At 40.5% G+C, this 24,202-nt stretch overlaps 1 protein-coding gene across 3 annotated transcripts; it reads right to left on the bottom strand.

The window, feature by feature from the left end:
* Positions 1-425: 425 nt before the first annotated feature.
* kcnn2 (potassium calcium-activated channel subfamily N member 2) lies at positions 426-24,202 on the bottom strand. 3 transcript variants are annotated; one of them, XM_020629762.3, is made up of 9 exons: positions 23,219-24,190; positions 22,751-22,846; positions 12,103-12,521; positions 11,665-11,806; positions 11,066-11,176; positions 10,840-10,967; positions 8,605-8,613; positions 5,609-5,678; positions 426-2,447 (listed from the first exon to the last, which is right to left on the bottom strand). In XM_020629762.3, exons 1-9 carry the CDS (start codon positions 24,020-24,022, stop codon positions 2,172-2,174), a joined length of 2,055 nt encoding a protein of 684 aa, XP_020485418.1. In that variant the 5' UTR covers positions 24,023-24,190; the 3' UTR covers positions 426-2,171. The 3 variants fall into 3 exon arrangements, with proteins under 3 accessions (XP_020485418.1, XP_065821933.1, XP_020485422.1); XM_065965861.1 differs by lacking the exons at positions 5,609-5,678; positions 8,605-8,613 and having other exon boundaries at positions 2,279-2,447; positions 22,751-22,843; positions 23,219-24,202; XM_020629766.2 differs by lacking the exons at positions 5,609-5,678; positions 8,605-8,613 and having other exon boundaries at positions 2,279-2,447; positions 23,219-24,169.

Genomic DNA, 24,202 nt, shown 5'->3' with positions numbered 1-24,202 from the left:
CTGCCAGCCAACGCTTACTTCGCTTCCTTTTTTCCTGTTTTTTTCCCTCTCCTATAGACGGCTAATTCTTCTTCATGTTTCTTTGGTGACTTTCATTGTCAAACTTTGGTTTTCTCATCTATAATATGCAACGCTTAGCAGGGCAACAAGAGTGAGTGCTGTCAGATGGGGACCCCTAATGGAGGTTTTCTGCTGTCCTGCAAGATTTTCACCTTTTGTGCCACTGCTTTGATTTAAAATGTTCAACTCTCAAGGGCCCCCTACTGGTCTGGGGCCCCAAGCAGTTGCCTGCCTTGCCTGTTGACAAGCAGCGTCTCTGGTGCCACCGACAATATAGCCCGCATCTATTAATGCAGTTGATATACATGTGAATAATCACATATTAAAATGTATTTTTCAGCACAATGAAGATGGACACAGGCCTCTCACTTTATATATTTTTATTGTTTAGTTGTTTATTGTTTAAGTCGCATACAGTATAATCTCTCATTGGTTTGCCAAAGTTTGTGGACTGAACATCTGTCGTTTTGTTGACCATCTGATTGACCTATTGGTTAGAGGGTGGGCTGGTTGAACAAGATCAGTGCTGCTGAGTTGACCAGATGTTTTCTGACCCATGCTATGCTAAAGGTTGCATTAACAACTATGTTTATATAGTGAGTAACGTCTAGAGGGTATATTGGCCACATCAGGGCTTTACACACAGTTGATATGGAGTTAGACTGTTGACAGGATATTTCAATCAAATTTAAATATCTTTATTTCATTTTTGCCATTTGATCTAAAATCTAATAAATGCCAGCCACTGTAGGTAGGTTTATCAGTTCTGCGCTTGAATATTGCTCTTCCAGCTCAGCCAACAGCTTCATCTAAAGTATTTGCTGTAAAAAATAAATGCAATCTGTAGGATAATGCAATTATTTAAATAGTCCGTCATCAAGTTCAGGAAAGAACAAAATAAACAACTTAATTTGTGTACCTTAACTCCGGCCCAAGAAATATGAAACCATATGCTAGATATGCTGAATCTGTCACTTCATACATCCTCTTTGTTTAGTTGGAGGTGTGCTTGTCCTCATCAAAGTATACAAAAATAGGCTTTTTCTTTTTAAAAGGTAGATACGGTTTCAGCGAGTTGTTGTTCAGCATTTTGTTGTTGCCCAGCTGAGGTGACAGCAAGCATAAATAGCACAGGGAGGATGGACAGGAGCTGAGACACAGCAAGACATGAGGTCAATACTGAGTTTGTGATCACTCAGTATAATTCTGTAGATCGCTACAGGTTTTTGTTGATGCTTCTTTTCGAAACACAGGGAAAAAAAGGGCTTTAACTTTGTTCATCAACACTAGCCACAACTTGAAAATTGACGATAATAAACCCATGCCCAAACATCTTAAATGTTCTTCTTTTAATGAGCAACGCATCTTTATATCATACGTCAGTCAGCATTGAAGTGCATTGATTAAAAAGTAAGTGCAAGTACAGACTTTGATGCATTCATTTTGACTAGAGGATTAAATTATTTGCAGAGTGCCCCCCTAAAAATAGTCATTCTACAGGGGCACTCTGCAAAAGGAAACCGCTATAGTTGATGCTGTTTCTAACCTAAAAGATATATGCTTTTTTTCCTCATTTCAAGCTTTTGAAGTGACTGTGTGTAGGAGCAATTTTCATCTGTCCTCCAGTGTCAGTTCACTCCAGTCCATCAAACCCAGCACTTTTTCTCAACGTCACAGTCATGCTCCCTGACTTACTCAGTGGTTTCTCAGTTTGCTTTCAGGAAACTGAACCCAGCCTACAGAAACACAAAGCCTGTGAGAAGCACTATTTTAGTGCAATAGTTTCACATCTCGCCATCTAAAACTGGCTATCTCTGCATAGAGATGGAGTAGAGCTCAGGTCGTACCCCTATCAATAAGCCTTTTAGTTTGTACTGAGGGAAGCGCCATTATTTGTGGTCATGTCACCAGAGCAAGGATAACAACACCTTTTGAGGTAATAAAAAACAAACAATAGCATGAAGTTATCCATTAAAATGCATTGTCCCCAGTATCTAGGATTCTGTCATCAGAATTTTGGATAATACTTATTGAAACCATAAGGCTTTACGATAAATGCAACTTGGCCATATGATGGCAAAAGTCTTCCGTGGAGGCGTTCCCCTTGGACTCTAGCTGCTCTCGGAGGATGTGGGCGGTGCTGTGGAGGACGACCTCCGTCTCGACACAGACTGCGAGCGCTCAGGGCTGTGTTTGTCATAAGGCTGGAGTTGCACCTCCAGGAAGTCCCTGTGCTGCTGGCTGATCACCTGGCTGATGAGTCCTGGCAGAGCCTGCAAGTTACTCAGAAGAGTCTCCAGCTTTGTCTCCAACAGGGCGATCCTCTTCTCCATGTCCTCGCCTCGCTCGTTCAAGTCTGATATCATGTCATACATGATGTTCTGAGTCTGGAACAGGGGACAGGAAATACACTTAATATCAGTCCTTTACAAATGCGGGCAATGTTTGATGAATAATGCTTCATGTGCCCAATTATTAACACAACGGAATGCAGAAAAGAACACAGGCTTCTTCAACACTTTAATAAAAAAGCAGTTAAAAATGTTCATTTTGAGAAGCAGGGGAAAGGAAATAGAAGAGCTTCATATTATGAAACTCAGTTTCTCAACACTATCTGTTCAGACTACAGACCAAAAAACACTTATATATAGAACAGCTTTGCCAGCTTTTCAATTTTGACACAAAAACAATTAAAAGATAACTAAATTTGTTCAAGTCTGTTTGAAAACAATTCTTCCATATCCGTATGTACAATAAAGGCATCAGTTGTTGCAATTATTCCTTCTCTCTGTACTGAGGGGAAAGGGATCATTTTCTGAATGTCACATATGCAAATGCAGCAGTATAAATCAGAGAAATGTGTTCGTATTTCAATGTTGAAGGGGCAAAAAACAAAGGGGGAATTTTGTTCTAAAAATAGAGAAACCACAGGGAATAAAATCTGTTTAACAGGAGAACTCGTAGAGAACAGGAGTAATACCGACAATGGTTAGCTCATCATAATGTATGTGGGTATTGTTTCAAGATATTAAAACTGGGGCCTGATATGTGGATCTGTCCTTTAATCTTAGCATGGGAAATATATTGAAAGGGATATCTGATTCGTGAAAACATCAGTAGTTAGCATGAAAACTCTGCTGAAATGACAAATCAACTTTTACAAGTCAAGGTAAAGGTTTCATGTCGCTACAGCTGTAAAGTCAATATAATCAATTTGGTTTGCTGATATTTCAAAGCAACCTTTCCTATCTTCGGGGAGCAGATGCTGAAAGCAGAAAAGTAGATTCAAGATATGAAAAATGAAGGAGATCATCAGTTTAAGTTATTTGAATGCGATACACTTTCGACCTTGGGAACCAGCACTCTTCTGACAGAAAAGGTTGTGTTTCATATGAACAGTTTACAATATTTGATGTTTCTTGCATAGTACATTACATCATGACCTTGAGGAGAGAGACATGAAAGGAGTGTGATGATGTTACAATGATGTTTTCTGCTCTTTAGATGCATCAACCAACACTTCAAAGATGTATAAAAATAATCTCCAAACGCTGCTTTTTAAAGTCGTGTGGTTCAGTCTTCAAAAACAGACACAAGAAGAAATCTGTGCCACATTTGGGATGTGGGAGTGATGCTGCTGGAGGGCGGATTCTGAGGTTTATTCAGCAGAGGACTAATAATCCCTGGCAGCCTAGAGGCAACACCATCCATCACCTACCTTGTCCTGTTCTGATTCGAGGTGGCAATAATGGGATAGGTTGTTTATGTGAATCAGTGAGAACTAAAGTAGCACTGATATTGCTCGACCTGGCAGCTAGTGGAGGCAAGGAGTTCACTTTAAAAAACACACTAATCTTCTCCTTGTTTTAGAGAGGATCACAAATGCAATTCAACATATACATAGGCAACTTCATGTCATAACAAAAAACATGTAGTTCCCGACCCTTTGTTAAAGACTAGAGTCAGTCCATAAGTGATGATATAGAGTATAACGCCCCTGGGACATTTCACTTCAAGTATCTCCTTAGGTGTTCGAAATGACCATACATATTTAATTGGATGATTCCTATTTCAGAACATGATCTTTGTCTAGATCAATCAACATACAGATCACCATAGCAACTGCCAACATATTATTTTTTTATACTGGTTGCATGTAAATAGAAACAGACAGATGACTGTAAGCAGCTGTGCTTCTATTAAGCAGAACAGCATTCCCTCTCACTTGATATTGATTAGATAACCCAAGTATTTAGTGTATGGACAAATCATCTTGCTTGAATTAATTTTTCTACCTCTGTCAAAGAAATAAATGACTTTCAGATATAGAGTTTCATATTTGGACTGAAATAACCCAAGTCCAGTCCCCATCTGAAAAACATGAAAACATTGAATACTGAGGGCTTGAAATGTCATAGACAAATTAGACATGTCTGGTAGACAATGAGGAGGGCAGGTATGATGATGACGTCAATGGAGCAAGTACATATATATTCTGTATATATGATTAGTAAATTTTGATTATTTTCTGGACAAGAGTATGGGAGAATTAAAAAAAATCAGAGAGAAGATTGTATTAAACAGCACTTCTGAGACAAGTAATCCAGCCTGAAACAGCATTCATCCAAGCAATACATCACACATGTCACATTAATAATAATATTGATGCTAATGATAAAGATGTTTTATTACTAATATACTCTAAAGGAGACAATATGTTTAGGGAATACACTGGAATCAGAGGAATTTCACATTGCACTGCAGTGGCAGTGCAGCTGCCAATGATACATTCAGCTCTAATTTTTCCTCTGTGAAACTGAGGGTACCGATGCTACACTGCCCTCCTATGGCAACAGACTCACATAGCAACATTAGAAAGTCCATTCGAGCTGCACTGGGAGCAGGCCACCGTTTTCCAATGTCACATCCCAGCTCGCACTGCTGCTTTACAGCATGAAGCAGCCGGGCAATATTAATTGATACTTTTCATGACACACTGGCCTGAATCCAGTTTGACTGTGGTGTACTTTTGAATGTCAAAGCCTTTCTCTCCTTCTTTTTTCTCTCTGCCTTTCTACTTCTGGCTGAATCATCAGATCACACTGTGTCTCCCTTTCCAGGTTAGTGTTTCTGCTGTGTCAGGCTGGCGTGCTGCCTGGTCTTTCCCTAAGGTTCGTCAACTACTGTTTAGTGCATCTGGAGACAAACATCAGAGGATACGTAAGGTGAAAAGCGATGCAGCCTCAAAGGGGGTTCTTGTTACTCTCATTCAGAAAATTTCTCACAGACATGTCCTGGGGCGAGTAATTTACACTGTGAAATAAAATAAAGTCATTATTTCAGAAACTCAGGTGAATCCAGATAACCAGAAGCATCACACATATTGTGTTTTAACCACCTTTTGAACAGCCTGTCTGTTTATTTGACACCTGTAGACTTTGAGAAAAAAAACCCATATAAAGCATTGAATTAAATCACAAAGAGGAAAGAAACTTATCAGGATCTATCCTAAAGTACAATGCAGCAGTAGACTGTTAGTCTAGCTTACCTTAGCAAGGTCCACTAGTGAGTTTGCTTGGTCATTCAGCTTGCGTTGCTCCATTTTAACACTTCTCAATCTGAACACAAGACCATTCAGAACCCAATGAATGAACGCTATAAGAATGGCTGTATCATTGAAATTTGTGCACACACAGAGGCATACACACGGAGGACACTCCTAAAGGACATGCACAGGATGTGTGTAGAAAATGCAGGGGGCAGTCTGTTTGGTTGAGCTGCATGCAAGTGGAAAGGAGACCACAAAGGGGGGAAAAAACCAGCTCTATATCTTATTCAACCTGTTCATACTGTACAACCAGGCTAAAAGGCACGTGGAAGACTCATACAGTACCAGAGCACCTAAATATGCAGCGTTAACATCATTTAGGTCTACTTCTACCCAAAATGAAGTCGAGGAAAAGATTACAAAAAAAGATTACAACGGAAAAAAAGGTCATTTTTGTACCTTTGAATTCCTCTTTCCGGTTAAACTAAACCTTTTCTCTCTTCATGAATAATTTAGTTGGTCAAAAGCCACAGATATCAAACATTAATCCATATAAACACAGTGACTAAAGTTTAACCTTTGCATAGCAGCTGCTGTATGTCGACTATACCCTCATTTTAGACAGTACAAATGTTTAAAAAAATGGGCATCAGAATTGAGAAAATGCCTAAAAAATGTCTGAAGAAATCCTTTAAATATTGCATTGTAGAAAAGGGGCTTTGTTTTTCCATTGACAGGAGACTTGCCAGATAAAATAACCTTCTATATGGCCCACTTTGTCAGCAACCAATGCTTGCTCGTAAGCTCTGCAAGAAATATCAAACCTACTCCATACGACACGCTTAAATAATTCACATCTCCTGTTTAATTGGGCTTCCAAAGCCTGTTTTTACTCCTCCTCTCGGGGGCTCAAAAACAGCAACGGTGCAGTATTGTGGAGTGTCGACCTCACGCGGTTTGAAGATATTAAATTATTTTTTTCTGAATCACCCACGCATGCTTTGTTAATTAAACTGTGTGCAAAACACAGAATGATAACAGGATGTCAGGTTCAGGTTTTGATTTTAAAATACACATGATAACCGAGACATGGATGAATGTGAGGTGATCATTAGGTTGAACGTGAATCGAAGACCAACTAATGACGATAGAGGAGGGATTTAAAGGGGACCTTTGGGAGTCTGCTAATTGGCTCAGATGCACCCATTCTCATGCAATGCAGGATCGTTTGTCTGTGTCCCGAAGACAGGCAGATGTGGAGCGAAGATGACAGGTTAGACCAACAGAGGGTGCCACAGGAATCTCTAAAGGAAACCAAGATGCCCTGACAGGACCCAAACGCCTCATACAGAGCAGAACCCATAAACAGGTACAGAATACTTTTGCAAAACAGCATTTGCACTCTTTAAGTCTTTAACAAAAGAAAAATAGGAGATAGACTAACTAAAAAGGTGAAAGAAAACATATATATTCGATGTTGAGTCAGTAGTTGATGTAAGACCTGTTTTAATTCGACATTTCACAGTTGGATGACCAATAGCCGTCTCATGGGGGTCAAAGAACAGGGCAGCTCAAGTTCATGATGAAGAGGCCTATGCTTGCCCTGCGTTTATTGGTCCACGTGTCTCTGTATCTCCCTAAATCACTCCTCACGGGCAGTTCTCCTTTTGAATGGGCACTCTAAATCTGCTTGCTATTCATCAGGAGGTGAAAAAAACGGCCATGCTAAGCTTTTCAATACCACACTAAATCAGAGAGGGCAATCTCGGTTAGTGCTCCGCTCTATTTTTCACCCTCTGGACTTCCTTCTGATGTCCTATACATTTGCCTAATTTTACAAAAAATGTGTTAAGTTAAATGGACATTTTGCTACCTCTTTCTTTTTCTACTTTCTGTCCCCGTTGAAGGCTACAAACTGTCGGTCACATGTGAAGCCTCTCTGGCTCAAGCGGAATTTCTCTGGGGGTGTTTACTCTGACCTTCCTCTGAGGTCACTTTCCCGTTTCTTCAATCCACTGATCTCTGAGCTAACAAGCACTCACGTCTTGTCATGTTTCCAACTTCAACCTTGTGGATGTAAAGGGACACCATTCCCAAAGGGGCCGGTCTGACTGTGCTGATACACCTGACTTAACATCTGCTACATACTGCAACACAGCGCCTATGTAGTGGTAAAATTCAGCAAGTGAGTGACACAGGGTGTGCAGAATGCTCACCCTGCTAATGCACTAATGCATGACCTCTGTACGTTAGTGTTATTATGCTGCTAACCAGCCATGATAGCAAGCGGATCATCGTCTCTGCTTCTGTGTCATCCAACAGAGAAAAATCGAGGAAATGTGGCTGCAAATGTAGCAACAGGCGTAACAATGGTTCCACACGCCGAAAGATGACCCCGAGCCCTGATCTGAATAAGCATGACTGCTGAGTTGTAGAACATGACTTGAGGGATATTAAAGATTAAATACTTGTGCTACTGCAGGTCTGTGTCCTGGAGAGGCTCTAGTCATCATCCTTCGGTACGTGAAAGCACAGTTGGTTGGAGTTTAATCAGTGGCTTTCTGATTAAAGATCAAATCCTCATCACATCCATGCAGAAATGGAAAGAAAAACACCCTCCATCACCGATAATTGAAATTCACTTTGAATGCAACCGTGGGTGTGTGCAGCATGTGTCAATAATAAGACGTAAAGCTGTTTGTGCTGGATATTTAAAGATGTTTGAAACACAAATGCTGAACATCTAGGTGATAATGTGAGACTAATGCATATTTTATTGAAACAGATGTCTATTAAAAACACGTGCAGCATCTTAAATGAAATCATATATCAGAATTATGGTCATATCTTTTTGTCAGTCATTTTTTCATGGCATGAATTTCACTTATCAAATGAGGGAGTGTAATTTTTTTTAAGTCACATTATTGGGTCGAAGGACAAGCTCTCATTAGCATGCACACAACAGGTCTGTATCTACATGTGAGGCGAAGACTTACTTTCGAGCTCTATTGCATAGTGTCGACACAAGTAGGAAAAAAAGGAAACATGAAGTAGACAAATGAATTATTACAATATCAGATTAACATATATTCAGATGGCACAATGTGTTTGCTGACGTCTGGCTGCTGTAACCCTCATCTCTGCTCTGACAGCTCACCTCTGAGCAGCAGCAACTATTTTATTCTTAACTTTTCTTCCCTGCAACCTGTGGTGTGTTATCATCTTGTGTTAGCTGCTGAAGCTCTGCCTGCACTTTAATCCCTTTTTCCCCCCACTCTAGTCCTGTTTATCAGAAGTCGAGTAAATCAAAACAACCTTCCTGCTAACTTGGGAAAACATTCACCCACACAGGCAGCGCCTCACAGAAGCCTATGGCTCCATTTAACAACAATTTGCGCCTTGCGTCCTTCCTGGTGACTGATTCAGACCTCAGAGAAAGTTTTTCAAGCAGCTTTGACCCCGAGGAACAGACACAGGGATATCTGATTTGATGTTTACTATCGCCTCGTGACAGGTCAAGGATAGCTGTAGGCCTTTTCCATCCCTCCACTTGAGTGAATTTCTCGCTTCCTGTCCTGTTTTCATCTCAATCCAGACTTGATGCATCACAGCCTGTAAACTGGCTACAGGCAAAAGTAAAAAAAAAAAAACCTTAAGCTAAGGCCTGTGAACACACCACAAAACAGAACCTTTATAAGATAAAGGTGTGACGGGAGGATGTTGACACCATGCTGAGCAGTTGTCCTTGCACACAGAGCTGAACGTGACTTTTTCCCTACTGAATCTGCTTTTTTATAGATTTAGCTCAGAGGGGATTTCCATTATTAGGCTGTCCTAAAGAACAGGAGACATGAGTCGCTGTCATCGCTGCTGCAAATCGCCTGAATGCGACAGCGGGGGACGTAATGACTCGACTAAGCAACCATGACAAAAGGCTATTAAACGACACAAATCTGGATGCAGGTTGCAGCAGCAGCAGCAGCAGCAGACAGATTTTGTTCTTGTCTTCCTCATAATCAAAGATCCTAATGCATTTTAAACATAAATGCATGTTCAAAAGATTCATGAGCAAATCAAAGTTGAGCACAGGAGACCACATGTACATACATAAACCACAGAAAGCACATAAACATACAAAAGGTGGGCAATTCAATTGAGCATAAAGCTACATAATAACACAATCATTACATATCTTGTTTCTTTTTTTATAAACCACTGATTTGAATGCAAAAAAAAAAAAAAAAACACAGACTGAATGTGCCTGTAAGCACTGTAAGTTGCAGAAAAACAAGCACGAGGTGAGGCTAGGATCGATACTGTTTTGGAGGTAGCTAGCACTCTGGGAGTCCTTGGGGACCCACTAAAAGACTGGCTGACAGGTGAGTGGTGAGTGTCCCACCAGCTAGAAAAGTACACCCAGATGTGTCAGCCATGAGGTCAGCATGCACACAGGAGAGACACGCGGGTCAATCTGACAAATAACGGTGAGCAAGAGAGAGAGAGGGATCAATATCACACTGCTGTGGAACTTGTAAACTGAGATTATTTGGAGGAAACCTTTAATTTTGTGCATAAATATTTCTGTAAAACTAAGGCTGCTGAAGCACTGACTTTTCCAACAACTTATTCAAACCTAAGGGACATTTTTCTGACTTGAAAAATTAGCATTTTACACATTTTAAATATGCAGCCTAATGAAGACAATTTTTTTTTTTTTTTAATACAAATGAAATCACAATAAACTCTATTGCATCACTGAGAGTATAAACATCAACTTATGTCCCATGCATGACAGGGTCAGCGATCAATATCACACTGTTTTGGATTCAGTAACTCAAAATATTTTCAAGGTATTTCAAGATAATTCCATTGTGATTTCAGGGACATAAATGTTTAATATGGATAAGACATGCAAGTTTCCCAATGGCACCCATTTCTCTGTATTTAATAAATGAGTGAGAAATTGTTGGATAAAGGGTCCCCTTGCATATTTTGGCCAGTCTTTCAGATGCAATATCAACATGCCAAACCACTATCACATTGGAAATTGTAAAGCTAGTAAAGTCAGGTGAAACGAGGTTGTGATGTACAATAATCATCAGCATATGTTTTTTGCTACAGGTGTCAAACAATTCAGATTTCAGGTTGCAGCAGGTCAAGTAAACACACTGCTGGATACAAGGGATTAGACGGACATAGGTGAGTCAGGCTTAACAGCAAGAGCTACCTACTGGTGAATGGCTTGGAGAAATTTCCTCTGGTGCTTCCTGACTCTGGCGTGGTCCATCTTCCTCACCAGTTTGGTGTTCTTGTAGATGAGCCACGTCTCCCTGAGAACATTCGCAGCTGTGTTTTTCACCTAATGTTCAAAAGAAGGGACACATTTGAGAAAAGACGGCGGGAAATTAGAATATCTGTAAACCAAAAATCAACAACCATAAAGTCGCTTCCACTCACTCTTTTTGTTAGCTGGGTGTCCATCATAAAATTGTGAACATGTTTTTCAGCTTTGGTTAATTCCAGTTTCTTTGCTACCACAGCCACCACCAAGGCAGTGCAGCCAGCACCCTGTCAATGAAGGGACAGGAACAGATTAACAATGTGGATTTTTTTTCTGCTTATAATAATAGTACAACTGACTCCTGAAACACCAAAGAGAACCTCATTAAAATCAATACACACATTTAATCTTAGGATATTTAAGAAACTTGTTTTAACGTCCAAAAAACGTAGTTGTAAATGTTTAAATTAGTTCCTTTTTTCTATCCTATTAAAAGGCTTTTTCAAACATACCTTTACTTTATTTTACCATTGAATAAATGGCACTCTATTTGAGGATCCGTTCTCTGGTTCTTGGATGACATTTTTGTTTGTCTAGATTTCGATGTAGTCGACTCAATGCTATTGTAAATGTGGTGTCCTGAAATAATCTCTCCATGAATAAAAGTTGACTGATCGATTTATGTCATTTAGATGACAACTGTTAGCACACTGGTGGCATATTTTCTAACTATCTTTCAAAGCAGTAACACTGTCTTAAGAACAGCTTTTCTCACCATGATGCCAGTCAGGAGGCAGACTCCTTTCCCACAGTATGTGTTTGGGACCATATCCCCATATCCAATGGTAAGAAACGTGATTGAGATCAACCACATGGCTCCTAGAAAGTTGCTGGTTATGTCCTGGTTGTCATGATACCTGTAATAAATAATAGATGCAATAGGTTGAAGGCTTTGAGGTACCTGACAAAACTCATGCACCCAAGCATCACCTTATTTTATCTCATTCTGAAAAAAAAGAAGGAAACTGAATGTAGTTCTGTGCGTATAACTGAATATTTGTCAGGTTACTGCAGGGGTTTAATCTAGTAAATCTTTCTACTTTAATGCTCAGACACAGAGTGAGTGTAGATGAGTGTACATTATCTATTTTTACGCCTTATCTATGTTTCATGCTGAGCAGAGCAGCATAGCATGAGAAAGTGATCCTGGCACCTCTCGCAGGCTCTGACAGTCCATGCGGCGATGATCCACAGCGAGATGGTGAACACCAGCAGCACAGTGCCGGGACAGATGGTCATGAGGGTCTTCATCACAAAGCGCGTGTTGAAGTTAATCTTGTTGAGCGCCCCAATGCTGCGGGACGAGGCGTCCGTGAAGAGCTTGCTGTGCAGCAGCATGACACGAGCGATGAGGTACAGCCGCAGGAACATGGGAATGGACAGGATGATGTCCACGTCCGCATCCGTCTTGGATGGCACGTAGGAGTAGGCCAGGCGTGCCGTCCAGGTGAAGGTGTAGTTCCCTGGGATGGGGTGGATCGCACACACCAGGATCTCCAGGCAGATGAAGAAGATGCGCTCATATGTCATTGCTATCCTCCAGTCATCAGCCGCATTGTCCACCATAAATAACTGCAAGGAAAGGGCACGGTGAGGCCGCGTGAGGGTGAAAGGCATCTAACATTTTCATCATAGTGACACAGCATGCTACAGGAAATCTTTAAAGCTCATTAACAACAAGTCACAAAAAGCCTCCAGTCATTAAATCACATTTTTGAGTCACATTTTGACTTGAGCAGTTTTTATGGACCATTTCCAACAGACTAAACTTTGACTAAAATAAAATGAAATGAAAGAAAAATTGTTGCGAAAGGAAGGTAGGAATGAACTCAAAATGAGTGTTAAACACATTTTAAATTAACTGACTGGCAGAAAAAAATAATGGTCTAACTATTTTTGAATAAAAAATGAGGAAAAGTGGCAGACTTTATATGCCAACTTCTGAAATCATAACATTTGAAGATGCTCTTTGAAAGATACGTGGCACATGGAATACAAATGATTATCTTTGGGTACTTGAGTCATGAATAAAACTAGACATTGGAAAACACACCACCTGCCTACTGGCCCGAGGTCCTTCATCACTGTCTCTACTTTTAAACTTAAACTCCAGAGTGAACAAAAAGTCGCTCTGTGTGTGTTTGTGATCACGGGTGTGGTTGTCTGTATATGCAGCTGTTTTTTTTTTCTATTTCTTTTGTATGTGATTTTCTTTATGCTTTTAGGTGTTTGATTGCTGTGTTGTGTGTATGTTGGGTGCTTGCATTATTGATTTGATTGCTTTATCTTATTCATGATTATGGAAGCAGTTGCTAATTCTTGTATTCCTGTTTTACCACAAATGTAAAGCACATTGAGCCATTAATTAAATGTTCCTTATGAATAAAATTGAAATTGCTTTCTCAAGCTATTATCTCGAGCTGTGGGATCAAAATGCTCCATTTAATATCAAGAAATGGTAGGTTTGTGATTTTTGGGAAAGACCGTTTACTGTATATGTGACTATAGTGCACCAGGACTCAATACTGCGACAAATCTCCCCCCCCCAGATTTTGTTTCCCTCACTGCTCTCAGATAGCCTACAAAAAATTAACAAAATAAGTGTTACATTAGCATCATGCAGTAAGCATTTTCAACTTCAAAGCATTATGCTGATAGGAACATCTGCCGCCTTCACATTAGCATTAAGTTCTGGTCGCCTGGTCACCCCAGCCAGAAGGCAGGCCGTCCCACTGGGGACTACAGTGTGGGCGGATTTCTGCACCTCTCATCACTCTTCTCCATCCCGTACTATATCATAAAGAGCCGCTTCCTCACGTGGCCACCTCATGTTCATCCCCTCCTTCCTCTTCATCCCTTTCACTCCAATCTGAAGCTATCAGAAGATTCACTGCTCTGTGTATTCACCCTGAACTAACGGCTCAGCCCATGACCGCCATCTCCACCCTGCCACTGTGATCCCTGATCATGCTCATAGTCCTGGATTCACTATCTCCATCTTCCTCCCCTCACAGGGTTTTAGAATTGCTGCTACAGGTCGAGGATTAAACACTATCAAACTGTATTAGCTCCCGGTATTCGTCAAATGATTCCTCTTTTTGACACGCCACACTGATACTCCTCCACAGCTGCTCCTGCTATAAACACTCAATAACCCCAAGGTCTGTCTCCATCTGTGTACGAGCCGTCACAACCCAGAGTAGATATCTCACAAAATGTTGCCGTCAGCAATTTCAAGCAAGGTTTCCCGGCGGCTGATTTTTTGCCACAAGAGCAGAAGCACCCCCACCCCCACCACCACCACCACCACTGCAGGGAAAAGAAAAACTGCACATGATTACATTTTGTGGGGGAAACCCTCTGTTATATGCTTAGCATTGAATAATACAGTGTCCAGTGACTTCTCTGGATTTTAAATGTACTTTGCACACAGATGAATGTTTGTGCTTACAGTGTAGCAGACTGTGCACAGATTGGTTCATCTCTCAGCTCAGCTTTAATGTTTAAAGTCTGCAGTTTAGATTTTTGTCGTGACTTTAGTCCTATTTCACAGCTACCTGAAGGCATGAAGAAGAATTTAATAAATATTTCACGTTGAAGTGCAGAAAAGGGAATATTAAAGGGGGAGGTGGGGTCAGAAAAGGATAAGGGTTATGGATTTTTTTTTTCTTTTTGCTTTGAGGAAAGTGGTCCTTCATTCTTTCATGGCTCGTATTTATATTTAATGTCATAGGTTTTTGAAAGAATTATTGCAAACAAACAAACAAAAAGAGATTCAGAGTAACATCTACAACTTTATGGAGTTTCTGTGTGTTCTTTGGATTTTAAATCTACATTTCAAATTATGCAGAACACAAAATTAAGTCTCTTTATCAGACTTTTTTTGAATAATGGGAGAAGTTAAGATTGTCAGCCCTGAGACCCCTTAGAGCTGCTGCTTGTACCCCTGTTTGCTTATTCAATAAAAGTGAATTTATTGGCTCTCAGTTGCAGTTCGAAAGCTTAGACAAATTCAATCATCAATCAATCAATCAATCAATCAATCAATCTTGAACAACAAATGACAAACGTTATCTTGAGACACTTTGCAAAAAGCAGGTAGAAGACCTTACTCTTATTATATAATGGATTATTACAAATATAATTTGATTTGAGAAATGATGGAGTTGTTGCAGTTTTCTCAATGTCAAAGTAACAATCCCTGTAAATCTGAAATTTACTGGATGTATTAATCAATCAGTGAAAACAGCAGGTTTACATTTATGAGAAATAAAACTTTCACAGTATTCACCGCACACTGGAGGCCCACATCACGACTCGGCACATTGCCAACCCTTCCCCATTTAGCTTGATTTGGAATTTCTCATTAAAGAAGTAAAAAAAAAGCGTCCCAATCTTGGAGGGCTAATGGGATCAGCGACCTTGATTGTAAATTTAGCAGTGATACCTAACATAAAATTAAATTGCTGAAACAGTCATATTTCTCACATCGAGAGAAAGGCCCCTTTTCATGATGTTCAAGGACAAAGAAGACGCTTAGAAAAATCAATAGGACCGTGCACTGATGCTTTTCTCACAGACATACATGAGTGCTTCTCGTACAGCTTGACAGCTTTGAAGGCACTTTGAAACCACCGCCGCTAGCTTAATTTTGACACACTGAACCCACAACAGTAAACACGTGCTAATTATAGCTTCTCAGTTAATTATACACCCAAAAGCTGCTGAATAAAAAGTGTAAGCGGACAAAAATTCCAGCAAAAAAAACAAAGAGCTACAACCAACACATGTCCCTGAACAAATGCTACAACCGTGCGACAATGCCTCTGCAGCTCATTCATATTTATTTAAAAGCTACAATCAAAGTTCCCTCCAAACACAGAAAACACATGAATTAAATTTTCAGAGGCAGTTGTTCATATCAAATGAGTGACACCGAGCTCCTTTAACAAACGGACATCTGTCAGAGAAGTGTGTAACTCTAACCACAGCTCGCCTTGTTCGGCCTTTCCAACAGAGTGTAATGTAGACTAGGAAACACAAGCTGTGACTCCACTCCGCCGCAGCGTCTTACTTACAGAATGAGGCCTCTGAATGCAGCTAAATCTATTGTTTGCACACAGAACAAGAAGCGTTTTATTTTACATTTTAAACAACAAACCCGGCCTGTCAAAAGCAGTTACAAAGTTTGTTGCCTCAAAACAATGTAATTAAAGATTTACACGCAGGTTGCATAAGGAAAGCCTACTTGCTTGGTAAAAGCAATTATGGTAATGGATGACCTGAAATACAATACTCAAGGGCCCTTTACCTCTGAGCATCAAATATTCCATGCTAGCAGCAAAACAGACAGTTATGACTGAGAGGTGGAGGAAACAACATCAGCATTGGAAGAAACACAAACTCTGCTTTTTAAATCACATCAAAATATAATGAAGGGGAAGACACCAAGAGTCAAAAATAAAAACGGACATCTGATGAGACAAGACACTTTTAAATTAGTTACAGGAGCCTGACAAATAATTCAAACTCGGCTGGTGAAAGAAATTTCCAATTTAAAGGAACATAAGCGCAGTAAAAACCTGTTAGCGAAGGTTAAAATTGGGCTCTGCACAACACTCAGCTGTACAACACCGCAGAGTTTTAACAACATGAAACAAACAATTGAGGTTCCAAGTGGAGAAAATATCCCAATACTTATATATGGTGGAAAAGGACATTTTTCTTAGAACCATTGTTTTATTTTTATTTTCACAGAAATGCATTATAAACACATGGAACCTGAATATTAGCCTTCTGTTGAAGCAAAGGACACTCTAAGAAGTTCATTGATAAAACATGCTAAATTATTATAATCATAAGCATCCCGATTAGGCTCACTAATCTATCATTGGCATTGGCCAACCACTAGTGTTAGCCCAGCACAGCACTTGTGTAAACTTTTGAGCTAGCCAATTGCTTGCATTAGCCATCTGCTTGCGGTATCTGTTCGCTTGTGTTAGCTGGCTTCTCAATTAGCTGACGCTTTGCGCTAGCAGGTGTTTGGCCGAGATGTGCTAGCCTTGTCAAAAGAACTTACCATAGAACAAAATGATAGAAGAGGCTATCCGTATCGCCAATCAAATAATGCTACCAGAATTAAAAAATAATTCCTCTCTCCATATGCATTGTTAGGGTTTAGCGAACAACTTTTGGTAATCTCTTGTGTAAGATTTCAGGGGAAGCATATCTCGATGGACATTTATCCCATATCAAACAATGCTTCCAGTACAGAATCACTTAAAAACACCACTACTCCCTGCATTATCACTGTAAGGAAAGCATGTTTTCGATACTCCTTTACTCTTTATCTCTTTTTAATATTTCGAGCAAGAATATTTCTCGATAGAGGAATCGCCCCCCCATCAAATAATGCTCCCTGTACAACACACAGCCGCAATCACATCTCTATGGCTAGCACTATTCGATATAACGCCAGCAGCTTGCTCCACCATACAACTTGTGGACCGCCATCTCTGACAACTTGTATTAAATGGCCCCTCGCTAAAGCTAACCACTAGAGTTTGCATATGCAAACTCAATCTAGAGTATTAACCACACTGAGGTTTCAGGCTTTTTCCACAATGTTTTTAACACCTTGTCTTATTTATAAAAACGCATGTATATTCTCACCAGAGGAATGAAGAACCATGTTATATACGTCTATTTTTTCAGGACAACCTGGGGAATCAGAATATCTATCCCGAAAGGATAGATAACATCCCAAATAGTTATTATTACACCATAAATACAAAATATAAGATGACCATCAAAATGAGAACAAATCCAGCCTGGCCTCTCTCAAGACATTCAGCTTGTTTTTCAATGGGCTTTCCAAACACAAAGACTGAACCCACAATTTCATTATGGGGAATTTCATTCACGTCAGGTTTAGAGATAACAGCACAGTCCTTTGATCATTCCCTGTCCTGCATTAGTCCCAGAGGGGCTCACCTGTGGTGCAAGCTGGGTTGGTTACTGGTTTCACTATGTTCAATATAACTAATGGAGTCCAGCTCAATATTTAATCTGTGTAATGTGGAGATGGGAACATATATCTTGTCAGTGAGAATTAAATCGCTCGATCTCATTAGTGAATTAGGTTGAGAGGTTTAGCCCAATTAGACATTAATGCAATGCTTTATTTATGATATCAAAGCGAGCCACTAAGAGGCCACTTTGCTGAGTAAATCTGAAGCCATTGCAGTTTCAGTTTGCTTTTGTTTTTGAAATTAAGTCTCACATTTGCATTTTAATTCTACTGTTCAAGCAAAGTAAATCCTCTCTCCACTAAAGTAAAAGCTTGTATAAATGTTTCTTTCTTTAAGTGTTGCTGCTGGAGCCAAGTTGCACAGAATACAGTCTCTAACCATCTGCATGTTTAAAGTAACATGCAGAGCACAATTGACTGAAACCATGAATAAATCATTTTTAGGATTCACAGCTCTTTGGGAGGCTGGCTGCCTCTGCCCTTGAAAGTATCTACGTTCAGTGAAAACATCGAGGTCACCAGCCAGCACTGGTTATCTGACTCTCGTCTGGAGTCTCAGGTAGAGGGCAGATTTCACTGTGAGAAATGCAGAGTGTCTCCTGCAGTTACACCATATCTCTGAAGCATACGCACCACCCAGGGGCGGCCTGACAAGCGCGGGCCAACTTTGACTTTGGCAGGATTTCGCTGGCTTAGTTTGGCCGATGTGTTGTTATTTTATCTTTTCTGTAGATTAAAAAATGTAACACTGCGTGACTGTGACACATCAGTGCAGACTTTTATCACAAAAAAGTACACATCAAAGACAGGAAGGCCCCCCCCAAAGCATTTTGTATTAGTTAAAGAAAACTCAGCAGAACTGTCATCACAAGGTACGACACAGCAATGGCCTGAACACAAATGCCCCTCGGCAACAAGCCTTTGATGTGAGAGAAAGAGAAAACTTTTCAAATAAATGTCAGTTTCTGTCTGTTTTGGAAAAAGGTGAACTCATCAACCATCTTGAGTAGTGAGAACAGAAAGATGTTGCAGCTTGTCTTTGACAATGACAAATCAAAGTCATGAAGCAGCTACACACTCTAACCTCTCTTTTTCCTTTCGTACTGTACGGTAAGTAGCTTCCTGCCAACACAGCAAGCTCAACCCAACTAAAAAGTCTAAAAATTACTCGGGCATACAGCCAGCTGTCAACAAAAGACATCATTGGGACTGAATCAGGCCGATAACACTTCAAGGAGAACTATAAAGTGAAACAGCATCATGCTATATATCCAAAGGAGGATTAGACATTAGACAAAAGTGTTCCTCTTAATTGGAGGTTTGTTGGGACAAATCGGAGGACATTCAGAAGTACATGTCTCTTGCTGTTAATGCACTTGGCTCAGTAGGTCAAACATCACAGCAGATGTATCCCTAAACACTCAATGACAGCTGGTGTCCAACATCCATCCTGTCTGACCTGACCTTTGGAGTTTCAGTTGTCAAAAGTTTCTGTTGTTACATCCAATAAAAACGAGAGGGCAAAGTCCTTACCGAGTCTGACAAGTAAATCAGTTTTAAGGGGCGAGAAGTGGTTGGAAAATATTTCATCATCCTGACTTATGCTCTACATCTGACAGGCCTCTGTGAGTACACATGGATGTGAATGCTTAATCTATTTCTCTGCAGGAGTCTTTTTTTTTTTTTACACATGGAAAAGTGCACTTTCGCACAAATAGCACTTTACCAATTACAGAACACTACGGTCTAAAATGTACAACCATAAAAAATATTAAGTTGGGGTACAAACCAGGAAGGGACGGTCAAATACTTCATCAGACAGCAGAAGAAAAACTTTTCAAGGTATATTTATTACAAGAGCAGCACAACCTAAAGCAAACAGTTGAACGAGTTCAGAGAAATTAACTGAAATTTGCTACCAGAGTGCCGATTATAATCATAAGCACCACCTATTTAACAGGATGAAATCTGTTAAAGTTTTAAGGAAGAGCTACATTATATTTGAAAAACATTCTACGGACCTTCTTGTGGCTCCAGAGAGAGCAGAGCTATGACATATAAACTGCCTCAGGTGACGTCACATGAGTCAGCACCAGTTTGAGCAGGGGACAACACTTTTTTTTCAGAATCTGTAAATGTGTCTTTAGCGAGAGGCAAGCTTTCCAGTCCTCTAAAGCCTGCTGCTCATCTCTGCTAGAAGCTAGCAGCTGGAGGCTACATTAGCCTCTGAAAGCACAACACTGTCTGATCTCTGTCCAAACTAGAGGTGTTGCAGTATGGTTAATGTAGGCGACGTATAAAAAATACATCTGGGATTATTCTATTTAAAGAATATGGAAATGTTGAGAATGGTGTCTTTAAATGTACAACAAAAATAACCAAATAACATCATTAGTAGACACAAATGACAAAAGCAGCAGAGAGAGAGGAAAATGAAACACACACATACAGAGCCTTTGTGTGTACATGTGGTGTCATTAGCTTGATAGATGTAGAATTAATTTGTCTACATGTGTGAGTGTGTGAGTGTGTGAATGTATGAGTGCAAGCACATATGTCAGTCTGCAGGAACCCAGTAATGACAGACTAGCAACGACAGGCACAAAAGCCCCTCAGGCGGGGAAGGAAAGGAGCAGCTGGTGCGGTGGAAGTTGAAGTATAAACACTAGGAACTGCATTTAAATAGTCAGACAGAGTCACTTTACAGGAAGCTGCTGATAGTTTGTTCCAAAGGGGACTTGATGAATTAGCAAACAGACCTCAAAATCAACTCGCACAAAGTAGCAGGCGGTGAGTAAGACTGCAGTGACGCGGTGTTTCTTATTCATTTAAAGGCTTCAGGCTTTGAATAAACTTTATATAAATCAGTGTGACAACGGACTATGTGGCGAAAAAGTGCATCGCAGTAATCAACTTTGAGGAAAACAATTGCCTTAATAAAGTTTTCTAGGTCAGCAAAAGAGGAAATGTCTTTATTGTGTAGTGAGAGCTATCCAAGGTGAAAAATGTTTTGGGTATCGACATGACTGTCAGAGGAGTTTGGATCAAAGAGGTTTGAAACAGCCCTCCTGTTTGGTAAATGTGCAGCTACTGACAATTAAAGGAATGAAAGGAAAAGCTTGTTTTGGAGCTTAAATTAAAAATACTTCAGTTTGACTGTAATGAATGAAAGAATATTGCCTCGCAGTTGTTTTTCATGTTTAAAGTAATGGATTCAGGCTCTTGGAAAGTGCCATCATCACCATATTCAGCAACACAGATGTGCTGCTATATCACATAATATTAGAAAAACAGTCATTGAAAGTATTTGGTACAATTCAGTGCTTAAGCATTAAAGGGGTTTTATTGCAAACAAGGACCGTATACATAAATCTTTGGCTTGATTACCAAAATTACTCAATCTGTTACAAGACTCTGTAAGTAGAAACCTGCTGTGATGAAAAATGCACCTCCGCAAAGCACATTAGTCACAACTAAATCGCTTTATTATTTAGCATGAAGGAAAAAGTTTAGACAAACAGGGGGTTAAAAAGTCTCTGTTTATGAATTAAATAATTCACACAGGATTAGAAGAGGAGGCGAGGAGGCCGAGCGAGGGGAAGGATGAATGTGATACTCTCATGCAAACTTGCAATATACAAACAGCTACCTGGGACGTGTCTGCAGGGGAAATGAAAACACTTGTGTTATGCGTTGAAATATGTAATGATGTGTGTGCATTTCTAGCATCCCTCATAAAGAAAGGTTTACAATGAGACATCTGAAGGGGGCGACACATTTTATTGTCGGGCTATTTCAATGACTGATACTCCCCTGAGACCTGGGAGCACTAAAAATACCAACAAGGCTGATGGAAATGCTGTAGCTAATGCATAACGTATAAGGTTTTGTCAAATGTTATATAGGTCCTTTTTGTAACACAGCATTTTTTCTACATTTTGATTTAAAAAAAACCCTGAGAATTAAAGGATCAGCTCACACAATTTAGCTGAAGGCATCTTAAAAAAAATCAGCATTTTGTTTAAAACGAAATCCATTACCATGATTAAACATGCTGTCATTCCACATTTTACTGCTTGCTCAGGCTTCTTTACATCAAAGTTTTCCTTTTAAGTTGATTTCATTTTTAAAAAAAAAGGAAAAGAAGGCATCTGATGCATGAAGCTTTCTGGCCACATGCATCGCATTCAGTAGAGACCATTAATTCAGTGTCTGCTCCACAAAAACACAAGTGCTGAAGAGCAGAAAGAACTGAAAGGTAATGTAACAATGCTCTGAGGCAAGGTCATAAAACTGTCCGAGTGTTGGAACGTCTCAGGGGAGCCTTACGATCTATATTCACCCACTGAACATTGCGAGGAGTAACTAAATTGAATCAGAATGTGATGAACTGTTAATGTGGGGTTAAACAGATGTGGAGCAGTCCAATTATGACATCTAATAGCCTCTACGGTCCTTTCTGAAACTACAAGTGTGTAAAGATTTGGAAAAGATAATTGAAAGATAAAGAAGTTCCAAAACTATTTATGCTGGAAGTTAAAATTAGTCGTAAATTACACTTTCTGTTGAAAAGCTGAAATAAAACAAACTCTTTTCTTTGACTTCTGTAAATGTTGTGAATATTAATTGACACCAAATGTTTTAGGACATCGTCCGGCATCTAAACATGTAGAGATGAATGTACGTATTTTACATGTGAGGAGAGAGTGAGATGAAGATCAGACTGCTGAGCACCAACAGTTAAAGAGTAACAAAGGAGTTTGTACATTACCTGTATCTCTCTCGCATGGTATATGATAATCAGCCCCAGGAGAATGATTGTAGAAAGGCTTATCAGGCATTTTAGAGCTAATGAATACAGGGACTCCTGGAAAAGAGCAACAACACTAAAGCCCAGCAACACACAACAGCATGGCAAAAAAACACATTCTCACAAAAAAAGAAGCAATTGAAACACATGTAGCAAAATCAAGATAGAATATTTGTGAGTTATATTTAAGCTAACAAACTGTCATGTACTATCTTCTTGTTTGAGTGGTTCCCCTTCATGGCTGGACAGCAGTGGGCCTTTTGGCCTGCATGTGACAATGTGACTACATGGGACACCTTGCAGGGTGCCACAACTTCTTCTTTGCTTATACACTTTTTTTTTTTTTTTTAGCAGAAGTTTTGTCTATTTCAAGTGATTTCTTGCTACTAAAGCAACTCCTGGCAGCATGGGTTTAAAGAAGATACGCACCTTTCCATAGGCTCCCCACGAGAGTTCAGTCTCTATAACCATAACAACGATCCCAAACATCCCAAAGATTAAAGCATAGTCGCTGAGCCGTTTCCTCTTCTCAAACAAGGCCCTCCTGTGCCCGAGCTTTTCCCCAATGTTCTGGTTCTTCTTTTTCCCCGATTTGCCGCCGCTGTGGCCGCAGCCTCCCCCTACGTCCCCCGATGCGTAAGGCATCAGGGTGGTTGAATTGTTCTCCGGCTTTGATACTAAAGTGTCCGACGCATCTGCGGCGGAGATTGGCTGCAAAGGCTGGGACTCAGAATCAAACTCGTGTATATTTCTGCGGGACGAGCTCAAGTTGCTCAGCGGCCGCATTACGCCGCCGTTGTATCTGCAGCTGCTCATGGCTATTTCATTGTAGGAGTTACTGTCTTTGTGGCTGCTGCCCAGGCTGCCCCGCTGCCGACCGCGGCACTGCTGCTGATGGTGAGGATGATGATGATTCCTGGATGAACTACCATGACTAGAGGGTGTGAACTCACAAACGCTGTACTGGCAGCCTTGCCTCGAAGACGTTTCCGAAGGTGTCCTTAAAGTTCCCACAGTGGTCGGCGACGTCCCACGAAAGACGAGGCTTTTCCTCGCCTCACAGGTGCAGTTATTGCAGGTGCAGCAGTGCTCGTACTGCTGCTGCTGCTGCTGCTGCTTGCCGAGCCGATCCTCGCGCCCGCAGTAGTGCTGGTACTTACAGTGCTGGAGCTGCTGCTGCTGCTGCTGCTGCTCTGGGAAGAAATCGTTGTGCAGCTGCAATGGGCTTTCCATGTCAGTGCTGCTGTTTAAAGCAGCAGTCGGGTACCACAGAGCCCCCCGACAAAGGGCGTTGTGGTACTTACGGGAGGACGGAGCCGCGGCATGAATAGACCCATTTCGGCTCCGGTAGAATGTGAGCGGAGCCTCCGATTGGGCAGAGGGGACCAAAACAACTGGCTCGACGTCATGAAA

This window comes from Labrus bergylta, chromosome 17 (genome assembly GCF_963930695.1).
Source record: "Labrus bergylta chromosome 17, fLabBer1.1, whole genome shotgun sequence".
Taxonomy (NCBI): Eukaryota; Metazoa; Chordata; class Actinopteri; order Labriformes; family Labridae; genus Labrus; species Labrus bergylta.
Note: the sequence above shows the minus strand (reverse complement) of the source record. Positions and strands in the feature narration are given on the sequence as shown.

Bases quoted from the DNA above. Each gene is read 5' to 3' on its own strand.
- kcnn2 (XM_020629762.3), bottom strand. From the start codon at position 24,022: ATGGAAAGCCCATTGCAGCTGCACAACGATTTCTTCCCAGAGCAGCAG. The intron at 12,522-22,750 runs GTAATGTACAAA...CTTTCCTTGCAG, and splicing joins ACCATGCGAGAGAGATACAG to TTATTTATGGTGGACAATGC. The intron at 11,177-11,664 runs GTGAGAAAAGCT...CTTCATTGACAG, and splicing joins GCCTCCTGACTGGCATCATG to GGTGCTGGCTGCACTGCCTT.